General features: G+C 43.3%; 1 protein-coding gene across 2 annotated transcripts in view; it reads right to left on the reverse strand.

The window, feature by feature from the left end:
- Positions 1-3,901: 3,901 nt before the first annotated feature.
- DSG2 (desmoglein 2) overlaps positions 3,902-19,176 on the reverse strand; it is a 54,330-nt gene continuing 39,055 nt past the window's right edge. For both annotated transcript variants that reach the window (XM_055559049.1, XM_055559050.1), the window contains exons 10-15: positions 15,854-15,996; positions 15,333-15,560; positions 11,718-11,945; positions 9,836-9,957; positions 8,410-8,748; positions 3,902-6,688 (exon numbers count right to left, since the gene is read on the reverse strand). In XM_055559049.1, coding sequence (XP_055415024.1) covers positions 5,663-6,688; positions 8,410-8,748; positions 9,836-9,957; positions 11,718-11,945; positions 15,333-15,560; positions 15,854-15,996 — 2,086 coding nt within the window. In that variant the 3' untranslated portion in view covers positions 3,902-5,662. The remainder of the gene's footprint in view (positions 6,689-8,409; positions 8,749-9,835; positions 9,958-11,717; positions 11,946-15,332; positions 15,561-15,853; positions 15,997-19,176) is intronic.

The raw sequence follows: 19,176 nt of genomic DNA on the forward strand, positions 1-19,176 counted from the left end.
TCGGTAGGTAAGATCCCCTGGAGGAGGACATGGCAAGCCACTTCAGTATTCCTGCCTGGAAAAGCCCACGGATGGAGGAGTCTGGCGGGCTACAGTCCATGGGGTCACAAAGAGCCGGACATGACTGAAGCGCCTGAGCATGCATGCACGCTGTTTGTTTATTGGGTGTTATTAGCTGAGTTCTGTTCCCTCAAAGTTCATCTGTTGAAATCCTAGTTCTTAGAACCCCAGAATGTGACTACATGTGGAGCTAAGTTAAAATGGGGTAGTTAAGTAAAAATGAGGTCTTCAGGATGGGCCTAATTCAGTATAACCTGGGTCCTTATAAGAAAAATTTGGACATAGACACATACAGAGTGAAGATATAGGGGAAGGAAGCTGTCTAGAAGCCAAGAAAAGAGGCCTTAGAAGAAACGAACCCTGCTGACATCTTGATATTAGACTTCTGGCCTCTAGATGTGTGTGAGAAGATAAATGTCTATGGTTTAAGCTCCCCAGTCTGAGGTGCTTGTATTGGCAGTCCAAGACGACTGATATAATAGTATTTAAAACAGGAGTTCTTACGATCTTTTGTTAATTAGTTTGGCTATACTGGATCTTTGTGTCATGTGGGATCTCCCCATTTTGGCACGCGCAGACTCTCCAGTTTTGGCCATAGGCTCAGTAGCTCTGCGGCAAGTGGGATCTTAGTTCCCTGCCCAGGTATTGAACCCGAGAGTCCTCTGCCTCGCAAGGCTGATTCTTAACCACTGGACCACCAGGGAAGTCCCTCTTATGACTTTACAAATGAATCATCATTTAGTTGTTGAATCCTGAGTCAGTGAGTGTCCCCTTGGGAAGCAGACAGATGTGATGGGGGTTTAGTGCATCAAATTCAAAAGGTGGGGCAGGTGGGGGAATCCTCGTGGGATGGTCCAGCACTTGAAGCCTGGTGACATTTGAGGAGGAGACGGTCACACCAGCAGGCCTCCAGATGCAGAAGAAGGGAAGTCAGACAGGGAGTTGCTGTGGTAGAGAGATGCCTGGCTGGTGCAGGAAGTAGGAGATGGGGAAGAAATGCCCGGATCCTATTTTTCTTCCTCTCCAATCTCCAGCCAATGCCTTGCACTGGCCAAACCCATCTACAAGCCAGGGGGCAAGGATGCCTAGCGAAGCATCTGCTGTTAAAACAGGCGAGGAAGGGCAGAGGACAACACGAAGGCACATCTGGAGAATCGACAACTCCCGGTGTATGTGGATTCATAAGAGGTATATTCCTCATTTTCTCCACTTGATTCCTGGGTGTGTGGGGCTTCTGTAATCTGTGAACTTTTGAGTCCATTTCCACTCATAAATGGGCTTGAGGGAGTTTCAGAATCTTCACGCCAAAAACGTGTAACAGTCACTGAGGTGTATCAAGGAAGGGGTGGGGGATGGAAGACCACGTTTGAGAGTCTCTGAATGACAGTATGGGTGTGAAGCTCAGAGACCAGTGAATTTCAAAATCCATGAAGTGAAAGTTCAAAGCTTATGTACGTCGTGAAGTAGAATATTTGAAGGCAGACTACAATAAAGATGCACACTGTAATTCTAGAGCTATGGTGCCAAAAACCTCTCCACAATGATAAAAATGGTCTGTGTTTGCGTTATTCAGTTAGTCATTTGCCACTCACAGTGCAGCCCTAGAATTTAAGAGCAAGTAGAAATCTTAAAAATGAAAAAATGGGATTTTCCTGATGCAAAAAGGAAATGAACCCTCCCTGACTCCTCTTTAGAAAACTTGTCATTGTTAATTCTTTCTCTGCCCCTTTCAGATGGTATATTGATCTTTTCAAAAACTAAATGAGCCTCTCACCAGCTTTACAAGCAGGGATATCTTTCTCAAGAACTTGGGAGCCATCTCTTTGAACATCAAGGAAGTGAGGACCCTTTTCTCTCTTTCTCTGTGGGTGTGTGCATGTGTGTCAGCTGTCACTTCAGTCGTGTCCAGCTTTGTGGCTCCGTGGACTGCAGCCCGCCAGGCTTCTCTGTCCATGGGATTCTCCAGGCAAGAATACTGGAGTGGTTTGCCATGCCCTCCTCCAGGGCATCTTCCCAACCCAGGGATCAAACCCTTGTCTCCTCCATCTACCTGTACTCGCAGACGGGTTCTTTTTTATCACTAGTGCCACCTGATGCCTGGCTCCAAATCGTAACTAGCTACCTGCCATAGATATTAGAAGTTTTATTTCTTTGGATAAAGGTCAACACACACAATGGCCACTTCAGTTATCAGTTGAATGTAAGATGAGCTGTGTATGAAAACGGTGCTGGCAAGCCTTGCTTGAGGACAACCTATCGTTTATTTTGTGAACAAGTAGTAATCAGTTGTGTCTGCCTGGTGGAGATTTCTTTCCATCTTTGCAGTTTCCTTATGCATTGCCTGTGACGCTCATCACGTTCTGACTTGGTGCTTTTTCCATAATAAAACTGTTTTCTATTTTTGTGACAGTTTTTCTAGGTTGGCAGGAGATTTTGGTTTTAATTAGATTTCCACAAGAGCAACAAGCGCAAAGAAGTATAGTTGAAAGGTGAGTAGAAGAACCATGAGTGGAATTCTAGAACACACAGAACACAAAAGAAGGCAGAAAAGGGGCCAAGAAATGTAAGGACGGACGGGACCAAGAGAAAACAAAGACCAAGAGGGAAGGTTTAAAGTCATCCATGTGAATAACTACTGTTAAGTAGATTAAAATTTTCCGTAAGAAAGCAAGATCTACCTGTATGATATTTACAAGAATCACACATAGAAATATAAAGTAGAAGGGTAAAAAAATGCACCATGCTAACAGTAGGCATCAGAAAGCTGGTGTGGTGACATTAATATTAGGAAAAGTAGATTCAAGACAAAAAATATAACCAGAGAGACCTTCTATGAGTTGATTCTCTGGAAAGACAATAATTCTAAATGTATTTGTATCTAACAACACAGGTGTAACAGGTTTCAAAGTATTGTTAAGAAATAAACAGAAATAAAGAGGAAAGAGGGAAAACCACAATCAACTGGTGACTGTTAACTTTCCTCTCTCAACAATTAATGGAGAAAGTAGACAAAAAATCAATAATCATACAGAGGATTTTAGATACACCAATATAGTGAAACTGAGAAATTTGTGTTAAGGAATATTTAACTCATAGTTGTTAAGTGAAAACCCCTCATTTCTAGATAGATGCCCCTTGATAAGCAGTGTTTACTGTATAAATTTTGATGTCATGGTGAATGGCATTATGTCTGAAGCGTTTCATGAAATCAATGAAGAATTGCTCCCATGTGCCACTCGGAATAGGAGTCCAGGGGTTACGGCAGAGCAGGCTTCACACTTCAGGATGTGTTGATGCACCTGTGTTATGAAATACTTACTGATGTGACACTTCAGTATAGGCAGAAACTCATCTTTTCTCTTGTAAGCTATAAGCAATTAAAACAGCCTCTCTACTTCGGTTGAATGATTTCATCTCTTGGGGTCAGATACACAAGACTTCTTCAGCTAAATCCACTGGTTCCTCCACTGTTACTTTCTGGGCAGACAGCAACCTCGGCCCCTTAGAACAAGGTTCCCACACTTGGCAAATAGAAATACAGAGCTAACTCCCTGATAAATTTGAATTTCAGAAAAAAGGTCATTTTTTACCTATGGGACATAATTTACACTAAAAATACTATTCATTATTGATCTGAAACTCAAGTTGCAGACGGGCCTTCTGTGTTCTACCCTACTTAGGAAGGGAAATATATTCTTCCAGGGAGTCTGGCTGAGCAGGATGTAAGCAGTTCTGTTAATAATTAAAACACCAAGGTCCACAAACACCTGCCTCCTCCCTAACGACGGGCTGTATTCCTTGTAAAATATCATGGGGGCAATAAAAAGATACAGGCAGAGGGTTGCACAAAGATCATCTTTTTATTTAAATATTTTGATGATATACATACAAATATAATGTTTCTTCTGTGGAACAAATGTAAAAACTAATACAAATTATCACCTTTTTAGGAACAAAGAAAATCATCTAGAAAATGTGATAACTTTATGTATAGGAAGTTTAAGACCAGGTTTTGCTTGGCGTATGCAGGTCGCATTCACAAGTTCACATGGTAGTGATTGTCTTGTTGCAGACTTGGCAAACAATAATTACTAAGTCTATAACGCAAAGACAAAAGCAGCAACAATTGCAAGTAGAGAGTACAAAATTTAGAGTATCAAAGAGAGACCTTCATTTTGGCCACAGGTTTAAGGTGTCTAAAAATATTTGCTTTTTCTTTGTACATAGTGGGAGTAGAAAAGTATAAATCTTTTGCGTAACACAGGTCATCAATATTTTTTTTTAAATGTGCTATAAAATGAGTTTTTCGAGATTTCATTTTCCTAGTAAAATATACTCAAAATTCACAAAATTACAGCCTTTAAAGTTTATGGAAATTATTTTGTTGTGGAGAATATTTATATAATTGATGACTGATAGGCACTTACACTTTGAAACTTGAAATGGGTCATTTCTTCAAGAGGGAATAAAAATACAATCTATTTATTTGGCCAAAACATCCAGATCACTTTTCAGAAAGAAAGGCAAGATGCTGTAGAAATTCAGGTCAGCTCTACAATATTCAGTAGTCCACGTAGTCAGCCATGGCCAACTAGCCAATGACTTTGAGACATGGAATAAATCATAATTTCAAACTCAAAGTTACAGCAATTTTAAGGACTTCCAATATTCTTTTTGCGATCATAGATAAAAAGAGAGTGGGTTCTAAAATTTGCCTAGTTGTATACATATTGACTTGGCACCCACGGTAGGCACTTGAGGATATACAGCAGTGAAAAGGGCTCTTACCACAGTGCATATGGTTTATTGTGTTTTACTAAATTAGAAGATAATGTATCCTGAGTTTTTTTAATAGTCTATTATTGCTATAAAAATAAAGTGATTTTATACTTATGAATTTCACCCTGGATTATTCTACTGAACTTGAAGTATTTAATATTTCCATGATTACTGAAAGAAAGAAAAGGAATGATGCTATTTTTAAGGTCATATAACACACACACACATACACACACTTACATGCACAGAACACACAATGTTTTACCATATCATGTTCCAAAATTCAATTAACCTTACACGGATTGAAGGGCATCTAGTTTTAAAGAATCCAAACAAGCAAAACAGGTCATTCAGACTATACCAGTATCTTTGGATAAAAAAGCTGCTGGTAATCTGCTAGGTGCAGATAAGTATGGGACACAGAACAGCAAAGTTAAATGTTAACACGCAGGCCAAGAACCCACTCAGTCTCACGGATGGCTCTACCAGAAGGCTCATGCACTACAGACACTGTGAATCTGATAAATCAGAAGCCAGATTTACTCTCTAATTAACTTTTTTTGTGAGTATTATTTGGCCATAAGTCACTCAAAGGCACCCAAGACCAGCTTCATATTCTGTCCCTTCAGGAAGTCCTGGGCTCTCTCTGAAGTGCAATCCTAGAAGCTGAGACAGTGAGGCTCTTTGCGTAATAGTGACTGAGAAAAATTTGAGGCCCATAGGATGCATGCCCCTTACATCTACAAGGCTCTTGAAAAGCCAGGTCCTTTGAGAACAGGACATGAGTCACTGCTGGCTAAACTCTGGTGTGGCTGACGGCTGCTTAGGAGAAGGACTGCTGGACGGTGCTCTGCTTGGAGACCCTGGTGGAAGACGTGGTTATCGTGTAATTGGAATGACTAGACTCCTCTAAGCCTGAGTCTGGCAGGGAACCCGGGACTCCAGCTGCAGAAGCCACAGTCTTTCTGGCCATTACCGAGGTTTCGGCAGGGATCTGGTAACTAGATTGCAGAGCGGAGGCTGGCGTCAGCACTCTTTCCGTCACTGTCACGTTCTGACCTAAGGCTACACTGGGCGCGGCCAGCAGGGACTGCAGGCTGGAGCTGGGGGTGAGGAAGCGCTCTCTTTCCTGCACCATGACATAGTGAGCGTCGGGCAGAGGCGGGGTGTCTTCCAGGAGGCCGGACGTGCCCCCGTGGGGTTGGATGACCCTCTCGGTGACCACCACGTGCCCCTCACTAGCGTACTGCTGGTTCCCTAGGGTGGACGCCGGGGCGTAGACCCGCTCGGTCACGATCAGGCCCTGGGACTGTTGAGGGCCCAGGACCACTGTACTAGGGGGCCCCGTGGCGCCTGTGGCATAGGACGTTTCGGTCACTATCACGCTACCGGAAGCCAGTGTATCAGGAAGTGGTGCAGTGACCTTTTGAGCCTGCCTAGAGGATATAACAGATTTTTCAGTGACTATTTCCTGAGTTACCTTCTCTGTGTCTGCCTCATGCAAAGGCTTCGGACCCTGAAAGCTGCTACCTGAGGCGTAAGCGTTCTCGGAGTTAAGCCTGGTTTGCTCATAGAGGGACTGTGAAACCACCTTCCCGTCTGCTTCTCTCGCGGGTTTTGCCCTCTGCTGAATTTCCGCATCCATCTCTATTTTTCGACCCAAGCAAACTTCAGCGAGGGTCTTGAATTTCAATCCTAAGTCATCTAAGAAATGGTCATCTAGCTCTCCTTCAATGAAACTGCAGCAGCCGATGGAACCCCGGAGAGACTCCGTGTCTTCCTGAGAATAAACCAGAAGGCAATCTTTGGCTGTGTGGATGTCATCTTCCCCGCTGTAAGAGGCCGCTTTCTGAAACAGAAAGAGAAACAGGCATATAACCAGTGACACATTTTGTTTAAGGACAATGCTCTCGATTCCTGCTCAAAATGTGAAACCTCTAATTAGAAGGAAACATCAGAGAAACACAAATTGAAGGACATCCTACCACACGACTGGCCTGTATTCTTAAAACAGTATTAATAGATGAGAAAGGCAGAGGGAACGGTTTCGGATTAAGAGGAGACACAAGGGCCACGACAAGTAAATGGAAAGCAGCACCCGGGAGTGGCTCTGAGATGGGAAAAACAACGGCTATAAAAGACATTACTGGGATAATTGGCTAAACCGAGACATGGAATCTGTCATTAAGTCTCTGTACCATGGTGACGTAAGAGGATGTGTGCGTGTGCGTGCGTGTGAGAGAGAAAGCAAGCAAAAGCAAACGTGGCAAAATGCTAACATTTGGGTAATCTGAAAAAAGGGTGTGTGTGTGCATGCTAAGTCGCTTCAGTTGTGTCTGACTGTTTGCAACCCCATAGACTGTAGCCTACCAGGCTCCTCTGTCCATGGGATTCTCGGGCAAGAAAATTGGAGTGGGTTGCCGTGCCCTCCTCCAGGGGATCTTCCCAACCCAGCGATCATACTCGCATCTCTACGTCTCTTGCACTGGCAGACAGGTTCTTTACCACTAGCACCACCTGAGAAGCCCCGAGTAAAGCGTACATAGGAGTTCAAACTTTATATTATTCTTGCAAATTTCCAGATGAGTTTGAAATTATTTCCCAATTAAAAGCTGCGCACACATGCATAATCAAGTCTGACTCACGAAGGATTAGAGCAGAGTGGGAAAAAGATACTGAAATAAAACAAACAGGGTACCAGAATGGAGCCTGGCCATGAGACAGAAAATGGATGAGAAGTGCTTTTCCTTGACACTGACCAAACCACCATCTCCCTGGGGTCTAGCTGATACTTGGGGGTGGGCAGCTGGGATGAAAGCAGAAAGCAGGGAAGCACTCAGGTACTTTGTGGCCATGTAGAAAGGAGGTGGCAGGAATAAAGTGGCCTCTATGGAAGCCCACCGGGTCCCTAGCAATCTGACTCTGCCCATCCCATGCTGAGGCATGATTGTGTTCTCCAGAAAGGCTTCTAATTCCTAATTCCAGGCATGAACTTCTCAACTGCATTGCATCATCTTTCCTGCAACTGTCCTCCTAATTTTATGTGAACCGTCGCAATGGTGAACCAAGTACTTGCCTTCAAAAGAAAACACTTAAACAGGCGTAGTAGACTGTGTGTTTTAGGTCACGTAGGCTCTCCCCTCCCACCCTACCCGCTCTGCAGAGGACCGCACTTTCGGGCCCACCGACATCAGCCTGGTCATGTGACCTGCTCTGGCCAACGACACGTGAGTGGGGAAAGGCCGTGGCTTTAGGGGTGCTATTACTGGGTTCTCGTTGCTCTGTTCTCTGCAGCCCAAGGACGGGAGCTTCCTGGGCACAAGCTGAGCAGAGCTGCACTGGATGGCAAAAGCATGACTGTGGGAAATTCGCCCTGGTGAGAAGTAAACCTGTGAGGTCACTTGTCACCACCACAAAATGAACTAATTTGTTCCCATCTCTCCTTCCTCACTGCCTGTAAGCACCCTCAAAGGAACACAGTCCCATTTAGACCCAAGAGAATGATTTCCCTAATAACATCACGTTCACATATAGATGCAACTTCTCCCACACAGAGAAACCAACGCTTACCTCAGTCAAGTAACTCCTCAGGAACTCCTCGTTCACCACCACCGCGCCTGCTCGAGCTCCGGCCACTTCTCTGGCTGCCCCTGTGGCCCTCGTGGTCCTGAAGGTGTCCGAGGTCACCATGGCCCCGGTCGTCCCAGTAACCTGGGTGGCCCCACCTGAGACGAGGCTTCTGTATTCTTCCCAGCGGCCTTCCGCCTCAGACATCTCCTGCTGCCCTTTGCTAAAGGAGGCAGAGCTGCTTCCTTTCACGATGGCTTCCTTGGCCGTCACACCTCCGCCTGCCCCAGCGCCTACCGCGGCACCATCTCTGACATCTGCCCCCAGAAGAGGCAGCACCACCTGTGAGAGCATATACCATCGAGTCATGGACGGTCAGTACGCTGACCGTCTGAGCTAAGTGAGCGTCTGAGCTAAGTGAGCCGGCGAGAATGTTAGTCACTCAGTCCCTCTTTGCGACCTCAGTTGTGTCTGACTCTTTGCAACCCCATAGACTGTAGCCTGCCAGGTTCCTCTGTCCATGGAATTCTCCAGGCCAGAATACTGGAGTGGGGTGTCATTCCCTTCTCCAGGGGATCTTCCTGACCAGGGATTAAACCTGGGTCTCCTGCATTGCAGGTGGATTCTTTACCATTTGAGCCACCAGGGAAGCCCAAGCATATGAAGGGAGTAAGATATTTGCCCAAGGCAAATTAGTAAAAACTTTGTCTGAATGACTTCTCTTTGAGTTTTCTGAAGATCTCTGCTCTATCTTCTCATTCTCTTGTGTGCTAAGTCACTTCAGTCATGTCCAACTCTTTGCAACCCCATGGACTGTAGCCTGCCAAATTCCTCTGTCCATGGGACTCTCCAGGCCAGAATACTGGAGTGGGTTGCCATTTCTCTCTCCAGGGGAATCTTCCCCATCCTAGGATCGAACCTACATCTCTTAGTCTCCTGAATTGGCAGGCAGGTTCTTTACCACTAGTGCCACCTGGGACACCCAGTAAGTAGGTAGGGAAGGGGATTTTGCAACATTTTACAACTGTCATGGGGGTTGTGGGTGCACCTCTGTGGACCTTATGTATTGTGTGGACTGCAAATGGAGAAGCATCTGGTTTTGAAAGATTGCCCATTTAAATATTGGGACAAATCTTCCTACCTGAACCCCTACACACTCTTGCTCACTTTAGCCTTTGTTTTACATTTCCGGCATCACTACCTGACCCTCCGTCTACGTTCTCTGTAACTCAGGACCTGTGGCAGTAGAGCAAAACCGCCTCAACGCTGCCCTGGCAACAGACACAAAGTAGGCTATATTTAACGAAGGCACGTGAATGAAATCTGTAGAAACTAGTTTACGCTCATGACCTATGATGTCAGAGACACTTCCTAAGACTCCTTTAAAGCAGGAAAGAAGACACGTTTCACTGACACTAGATTATCTGACCTTGTCTTCAGGTGGCGCCCCCTCGTTGTTCCATGGATGCAGCATCTCTATGGTACCCGGGATGGGGGTAAAGCCTTTGGCGCCCTTCCCACAATGGCACACCAGCAGCAGAAGTGGTATAACTGCACAGAAACAAAGTCCAGCACAGAGAAGGTTAGTCTTGACCGATTTTTGAATTTATCTTGCATAGTTATGGAATTTGCATATCACTTTCTAGAGTTCAGTCTTCACTTATTTATAGCCCTATTTTTCTGTTTTTCTTTTCTTCCCCTGATCCAAACTCACCAAGTCTGTTTTGGGTGAGTCATACCAAAGCTGAAAAGCAGGATGAGGGAGTCTTACAGATTCAGAGTTCCTGTCCATCACAAAGACTGTGTCACTGTGTGTGGTCACTCAGTGGAACATCAAGATTGGATTTGCCACTATCCAAATCATCAAAATCAATTTAATAGCTTAATTTTTTAAAACCCACTTTAATTTTTAACATATGCTTCCACGGTGGCTCAAAAGGTAAAGAATCTGCCTGCATTGCAGGAGACCCGAGTTCGATTCCTGGGTGGGGAAGATCCCCTGGAGAAGGGAATGGCTACCCACTCCAGTATTCTTGCCTGGAGAATTCTATGGACAGAGGAGCCTAGCGGCTACAGTCCATGACATTGCAGCCAGACACAACTGAGTGACTAATACTTTCACCGACTATGGTTACTGTGTGTAATAAAAGGACTGAAGATAGCAAATGTTTATCAAGTGTCTGCCATGTGCTAAGCACCCCCATTAAACCCTGGGAAATCTGAGATGAGACGGTAGCGCAAGGAATCCCAGGTTGGTCAGCTGAGACAAGTCATTATCATCAGGTCAGTATTTTAACCCACTAAAGGCAGATGCTGATGTAAAAGTGCACTGCAAACTGTTGAGTGCTGTGTATTCAGCTGCACACCTACTAATGGCTTGGACACACCCTCTTCTAACAGAGAAATAGTGGAGGCTGCCTTGGAGGTGGTGGTCTGCCCATGGGCAGTGGGCAAGTGGAGTGGTTCCATGTGACCCCAGGTTGCAGTCTTCTGTTCTTCCATGAAAGGAAACCCAAAATCACTGGAGGGCAGTGGAGGGCAGGCAGGAAGGGACGGGCTGGTTGTCACTGCTGGGAAACACGTAAGTGCACAGAGGGTCTGGCTCCTGTTGGTGCAGGGGAAGGGGCAAGCCAAGCGGAGCCTGTCGGGAGGTGGAGCTCTGACAAGTCAAGTGTGCAAAAAACAAGAACTGATGGGAATCAGATGAGTTTGTAAAATAACCTTGTACCAAGCAACAAGTCTTTTCTGAGAGTTTTCCACACACAAGGCACTGTGTGTGGAAGAACAGATAACCCACCTCCCTCACAGAGCTTAACAAAGTGGGGACACCCACAAGGTTGAAACGTATGTCTAATAATCTTGGTTCCTGAAATCAGGAAATGATACATTTTTATAAAACAAAATTCTGAAGAGAGCTCTGATAACTTTTGGTGAATTGAGCAATGATTAATTCTTGCTTCCCTTCTCACCCTCAATAGCATTCTAGTGTGATTACAGAAAAACTAAAAAAATCAATGAGTACTATAGTAACAAAATACTAAAAACACCCTAAAAAACACTAGAAATTACTGAAAGAGTAAGTGCTCAGTTATGTCCAGCTCTTTGCAGCCCCATGGACTGTAGCCCACCAGGCTCCTCTGTCCATGGGATTTTCCAGGCAAGAATACTGGAGTGGGTTGTCATTCTTCCTCCAGGGGATCCTTCTGACTCAGGAATCGTACCCGACTCTCCTGCTTGGCAGGCAGATTCTTGACCACTGAGCCACCTGGGAAGGCCCCCAAAAGGGAATGTACAGCTTTTAAAATACTTACGTAGCAAGAGCAGAAGGGCAAGAATTATGAGCGCAACTGCTGCAGGCCCCAAGCCAACGTAGGAGTCAGCCCACATTTTCACACAGCCGCTGCCTTCCACACAATTGCAAACTGTGAGTTTAAGGATCTGCTCTTCAGGACAGCTGAAGCCTTGACTATCTGCGATCCGGAAGTGAATTTCACTTGTGCCATGCTGTCTTTTGGTTTGTTGCAGTAGCACACTGGTATCTGTAAGGGACAAGAAAATAAAGGAAATAAAGGGAGTGGTTACCAAGAAAGGGGCAAGATTAAATTTCAGAAACATTCTCTCTCTTTTTTTTTTTCAATTTATTGAGGTATATTTTACAATATAAGTTTCAGGTATACAACACTGCAATTCACACTTTTTAAAGGTTATATTCCATTTACAGTTATTGTAGAACATTGGCTATAACCCCTGTGATGTATAATATATCCTTGCAGCTTGTTTATTTTAACATAGCAGATGGTACCTCTTAATCCCCTACCCCGTCTGGTTCCTCCTCACTAGCTTCCCCCAGTGGTAACCATCAGTTTGTTCACTGTATCTCTGAGTCTACAGAAACATTCTTTAATTGCTAATCGTATTTAGTTCGTTAGTTTTATTATTCCATAATTCCTCTGTTGAATTCGCAGTGTGCTTGATGAGATTAGTCCAAATATGCAGTGAAGATCACAGCATCATTTCTGAACACACCTTCCTTTTATGATGACTAATGTTAACAAATGTGTGTGATCTATCTGATGCTAGGAACTCTTTCCATTACTGGGATACAGTGCCAAATAAGTGGTGGGTTAAATGATATTTCCATCAAATGACCATTTTTTAAAAATTTAGTTTTTCCTGTTTAAAATACTTATTTGGCTGCACTGGGTCTTAGTTGCAGGATCTCTGAACTTCATTGCAGAATGTGGGATCTTTAGTTGCGTTTCATGCAAACTTAGTTGCGACCTGTGGGGCCTAGTTCCCTTGAGCAGGGATCGAACCCGGCCTCCCTGCATCAGGAGCTCAGTCTTAGCGACTGGACCAGCAGGGATGTTCCTATCCTACCATTTCTTAAAAGAACTTTATCAAGGCAAATTTCAAACAGTGATCAAGAAAAGAACATAATTAACCCTCATGGTACCCATTTCCAGCTTTAATCAGTTCAGTTAAGTTCAGTTGCTCAGTTGTGTCCGACTCTTTGCGACCCCATGAATCGCAGCACGCCAGGCCTCCCTGTCCATCACCAACTCCCGGAGTTCACCCGGACTCACGTCCATCGAGTCAGTGATGCCATCCAGCCATCTCATCCTCTGTCGTCCCCTTCTCCTCCTGCCCCCAATCCCTCCCAGCATCAGAGTCTTTTCCAGTGAGTCAACTAATTTTCAACAATGGGCCAATCTTGTTCCATCCTTTTTGTTCCCAACGTGGTTATGTTTGAGATTTTGAAACATAATCTACAGAAAACTTGAAAGACTATTACTGATACAATGAATTTGATATACTCTTCATGAATTGTTTACATTTTATAACAATACTCTCTCTCTACAAGCACACTTTTTTTAATTAAAGGATAACTGCTTTACCGAATTTTGTTGTTTTCTGTCAAACCTCAACATGAATCAGCCACAGGTATGTATATATCCCCTTCGTTTTGAAGCTCCCTCCCATCTCCCTCCCCATCCTACTCCTCTATTTTAAGTTGCAGATCTCATGACCTTCTTCAGCATATATCTTCTAAGACCAAAGGATATTCAGCCCTTCAAAGAATTAATTATTGATATAATATATCTAACATATAACCCATATTCAAACTTTTCAACTGTTGTAAAAACATCCTTTATAATTCTCTCTCTCTATGGCTTTATGCTCATTACTTTGCTAACAAAGGTCCGTCTAGTCAAGGCTATGGTTTTTCCAGTGGTCATGTATGGATGTGAGAGTTGGACTGTGAAGAAAGCTGAGCGCCGAAGAATTGATGTTTTTGAACTGTGGTGCTGGAGAAGACTCTTGCAAGTCCCTTGGACTGCAAGGAGATCTAACCAGTCCATCCTAAAGGAGACCAGTCCTGGGTGTTCTTTGGAAGGACTGATGCTGAGGCTGAAACTCCAGTACTTTGGTGACCTCATGAGAAGAGTTGACTCATTGGAAAAGATCCTGATGCTGGGAAGGACTGGGGGCAGAAGGAGAAGGAGCTGACAGAGGATGAGATGGCTGGATGGCATCACCGACTCGATGGACATGAGTTTGGGTGAACTCCGGGAGTTGGTGATGGACAGAGAGGCCTGGCGTGCTGTGATTCATGGGGTCGCAAACAGTCGGACACAACTGAGCAACTGAACTGAACTGAAAAAACCAGTAAACTTATAGGTTAAGAAAAATTGGGGTATTATATTTAAAACCTTCTGAAATGAATACCAACTGTTTAAAACAAGAGAGTCTTCTAGAGATTATTTTTCAACCCAAAAGAACGTGTCAGTAAAGGAGTATGTCGCAAGATTTGGATACATGCTTACATCTTTCTGGCATGGGGGTAGGAGGACAGACAGCTTCCTTTTCATGTTACATCCATCACTCACCAGCTTTGTGACTTCAGACAAGCTACCTAACTTTACTTAAGTCAAAGTTCTCTCGGTTGTGATCGGGGAATGATGGTATGGGGTAGGGAATAAATGTGATAAAGCATAACAAGCATTAGCAGAGTGTCTGGCACATGGTATATACTCCACCAGTGTTATTTTTAATGGAATCATCATTACCATACCTCAATATTTTTAGAAGGCACCTACTAGGATTACTGTACTTAGAAAGGCAAAGTACTCCTCAAGCTTATGAGACAACTACTTCAAGAGTGATTTGGGGAATACCCAGCTACTTTTAAGATATTAGTGGGGACTTCCCCGGTGGTCCAGTGGTTAAGCATCCAGAATGCAATGCAGGGGACGTGGGTTTGACTCCCGGTCTGGGAACTAGGATCCAGCCCACTACAACTGCTGCGTGCGTGTGTGCGCCTGATGTCGCTTCAGCCGTGTCCGACTCTGTGACCCCAGGGACTGGAGCTCACCAGGCTCCTCTGTCCATGAGATTCTCCAGGCAAGAATACTGGAGTGGGTTGCCATGCCCTCCTCCAGGAGATCCTCCCAACCCAGGGACCAAACCCATGTCTCTTATGTCTCCTGCATTGGCAGGCGGGTTCTTTACCACCAGCGCCACCTGGGAAGCCTGACAACTACTACTGAGCCTGCGCCATCACTAGAGAGTTGACGTACAAGGAAGACCCTGCATGCCGCGGCTAAGAGCTGACGCAGTCAAATAAATAAATAAGAATTAAAAAAAAAAAAAAGAGAGAGGTATTAGACATCTATTTTTCTTCTTTCCCTCCAGGTAGATTATTTATCATTAGGCAGATCAAAGACTATGCCTGAGGTTCAGAACTTCATTTTATAAACTTGACTGTATTGGAAATACAATTTATGCAATGCAAATAAATAACTGTATTATGAAGATTTTATTTGCTTTGCAAATAGATTTCTATCATGTTTAAATATAAATATTTAAATATAAGTTAAATATAAATATATATTTAAATATATAGTCTAGTGATTTTTGCTTACCTTCTCGGCGTACTATTTTCCATCTTTCTGCCATTCCAGCTGGTTTATCAATGACGGAGAAACTGAAAGGCCAGCTGTTTTGGGGTCCGTCCAGGTCCTGAGCAGTCACGTTCACGAACGGCACATAGTCACAGACAGTCTGCACAGGTTCGACTAGTGTGGGACAATTGTCATTGATGTCTTCAACATTGATAACAATAGTGCCAGTGATGGTTTTTCTAGGATATTCTTAAAGATAGGAAAAGAAAAAAAGTACATTCTGGTCATACCGCTCAAAATGGACATGGTTTGAATTCTCTAGTCAATTTCATAAGGAGAACTAGTATCCAAATTAGGACACTTCTTATCTTAGATGTGCTTTCATATTCAGATCAAGTAATGTCTTTTAATCCACTAAATATGTAGAAATGTGAAGGTTTACCCATGTGACCTTTCTATAAGGCCAAAACAAAGGTATCCGTGGTTCGAAAATAAAATCTAAATACATATAACCAAGAAAAGACGTTTCTTTAATAACTTACCTTCTGTTATAGCCACGATCTTTGCAGTGTATGTACCATTTTGGACATATCTGGATTCATAATCAGGAATCTTCACGAGTTTAATTTCAGAGGTGGCAGAATTCACAGAGATCCAATTGTCTACATCTTCAAATTTGGCATATCTGTTAGAAAAGAGAAAATTAATTCTGAACTCTGGATAAACTATCTATAATATCTACAACTCTTTTAAGCTTAATTTCTGCTTTAGTATATATGTTCTTATAACAGGCATGTTTGGAATGTTTTTAAATTTCTTGAGACTATCCTAAAAGCCCCTCTGCTTATCACTGTCTCACAGCTGCTTTGGAATCCTCTTTATTTCTGTAACACACCCCAGGTATGTGTGCAAGGGCAACCACCCCCTGCCTACTCACCTGGGAGGTTTATGAGTTGCTCTTAGCCTGTCTTAAACAGCTTTCAATCTAGTTTCCCTTCAATTTCAAGTTAACCTTTCTAGGATAACTTAAGTCACCCAACAAGAACTCGTGGAGAAAAGCTACCTTACATCCTATTGTTTCTTGGCATGTTATCAATATTTAATAATAACAGTTTTTTTTTTTTAATCAATGCCTTAAATGGAAGTGCTTTAAATTTGCTGGACATATGTACACCTATGGCCGATTCATGTTGATGTCTGACAAAAAACAACAAAATTCTGTAAAGCAATTATCCTTCGACTAAAAAACAAATAAATAAATCAATCTGGGGGATATTGTTGGTTGTTAGGAGCAATACTCTTCTTTTGGTTAGAAACAGCTAAAAGTGAAAACAAAGCTGATAAGGTGACTTCTGGTTTTCTTCTCTCAAAGCAAAGGAAAATTAGAGCGGAAAGACAGCTTCAGGAAGGCAAGTAGAACTTTCATAGGTTTTCACAAAAGCACGTTAATGTGATCCCATAGAGTTTAAAATGTATCCAAATATAAACATAAACTAAATAAAAATATGAGTATTTGGTTCAAGCAGTCAGATTATTATTTTGTATTAAGTGGCAGTTTAGGCACACAAAAATGAGTGGCTAACATACAGCAATATTTATTTATAGTTACCATTAAAAAATTCCAATTATATACTTGAACTAAATTTTCCTGCCTTTTAATAATTTTACCAGTAAATGATACATTTGGATAGTCACAAATATTTTTGAATTTCATGGCTGGAATTTTAAAGCTTGAGCTTAGCTCAATGTTTTCCCACATTATACTTATAACCAAGACAGAGCTACAGTGGTAAGAATCGCATTTCACGATGGAATGCTTTGTGTGATCTCATTTAAGGAATTTTCTGTTTTCTATTGTTAAAATTAGACACCATTCAAAGTAGGATGGTGGCTCACATGTCATGTCAAATATCCGTAACAACTGATGCACATGGATAATCAGTTAAAGTAAATCATGACAAAGTTGAGAATGTTTCTTCTACTGTTCTCATCGACATTTCAATTAGGTGAATACTAGAAAATTATTTCACTTAGCTGTGTCTCTCATTCCTTATCTGTAAAATAAGGTTTGACTTAATCTTTAAGATCACTCTCATTCTAAAGTTGTATGATAAAGAATAAACTGTTTCTAAAAAAAAAAAAAAGAATAAGGTACTTTTGAGAAGACAACATGGTTCATTATTTTTCAAGGTAGCACACATCATCTTTTGATAATGGTCATAACTCCTACTGTAAACACCAACCAAAATTAAATAGGTAGATGGAAATAGAAGTTCCAGTAGACAGCCACAGTATTATTGGAGAGTAATTAATCAGAACACTTAAGCCTCTCAGTGGACAGTCTGAGAAGTCATAAGGAATGTGCATCCTCAGGTTTAGAGCCACAGAAATAAAAATTAGGCTACAAAACTCAAGAGAAGCTGGACTGCCTGAAGGTAAGCTGCACAAAAAAGGATCACCAAGACACTGCAGAAAACACAATGGAAACTTTGTTAATATTATTTTGGAAAAAGGTCATTTGCTACTATTGGCTGATGAATTCTATGAGATTCTCCAAAATGAAAGAGACTGTTGAAAAGGTTCCTCCATATCCCCATTCTTGCTAAGGTCGGCAGTGTTTCGTGAAGTGCGCGTACCCAGGGACACAGGCCTAAGCACAGTGAAGCAACCAAACAACTCGGGCACTGACGGCAGGAAAACAGGAGCCACGTGATGGACGTCCAGGATTCCACAGAGGCCGCAGACATCAGGAGCACGTCTGAAGCACAAGGCTGCCCCCTGTCAGCCACTGCAAGCCCTTCAACGATGCCAAGCGGGATACTTGCAGCGCCCCCTAACAGTCATCTTGGGTGGCAGGTGAGGATTCTTGTATTGTGCTGTGCTTAGATGCTCAGTTGTGTCCGACTCTTTGTGACCCCATGGACTGAAGCCCACCAGGCTCCTCTGTCTATGGGGATTCTCCAGGCAAGAATATTGGAGTGGGTTGCCATGCCCTCCTCCAGGGGATCTTCCCAACGCAGGGATCAAACCCAGGTCTCCCACATTGCGGACGGATTCTTTACTGTCTTGAGCCACCAGGGAAGCTCAAGAATACTGGAGTGGGTAGCCTATCCCTTCTCCAGGGAATCTTCCCAACCCAGGAATTGAACCAGGGTCTCCTTCATTGCAGGTGGATTCTTTACCAGCTGAGCTACCAGGGAAGCTTAACTTCAACCAAATAACTACAGGTAAGCAGAGCTTCATAAATTACAGCTCTGTAGAGTCATCTCTTGATGGCAAGGCTCTGAGAGCTAAGATGTAAACTCACTTTGCAAATATGAATGCATCATGCAAACCTAAGGTGCTGCTACAGAATGGGTACAATACACGGTTGGCATATGATAGGTTCTTGAAAAAAAATTTTTTTTTTTTTAAATTTTGTATTGTGGCACCCCACGCCAGTACTCTTGCTTGGAAAATCCCATGGACGGAGGAGCCTGTTAGGCTGCAATCCATGGGGTCGCTAAGAGTCGGACACGACTGAGCGACTTCACTTTCACTTTTCACTTTCATGCATTGGAGAAGGAAATGGCAACCCACTCCAGTGTTCTTGCCTGGAGAATCCCAGGGACGGGGGACCCTGGTGGGCTGCCGTCTATGGGGTTGCACAGAGTCGGACACGACTGAAGTGACTTAGCATAGCATTGGAATATAGCCAATTAACAATGTTGCCATAGTTTCAGGTGGACAGCAAAGGGATTCAGCTGTACATAGATATGTATACATTCTCATCCAAACTCCCCTCCCATCCAGGCTGCTCTATAACATTGAACAGAGCTCCCTGTGCTATAGAGTAGGTTCTTGTTGGTTATCCATTTTAAATATA

This window comes from Bubalus kerabau, chromosome 21, assembly GCF_029407905.1.
Source record: "Bubalus kerabau isolate K-KA32 ecotype Philippines breed swamp buffalo chromosome 21, PCC_UOA_SB_1v2, whole genome shotgun sequence".
Lineage (NCBI taxonomy): Eukaryota > Metazoa > Chordata > Mammalia > Artiodactyla > Bovidae > Bubalus > Bubalus kerabau.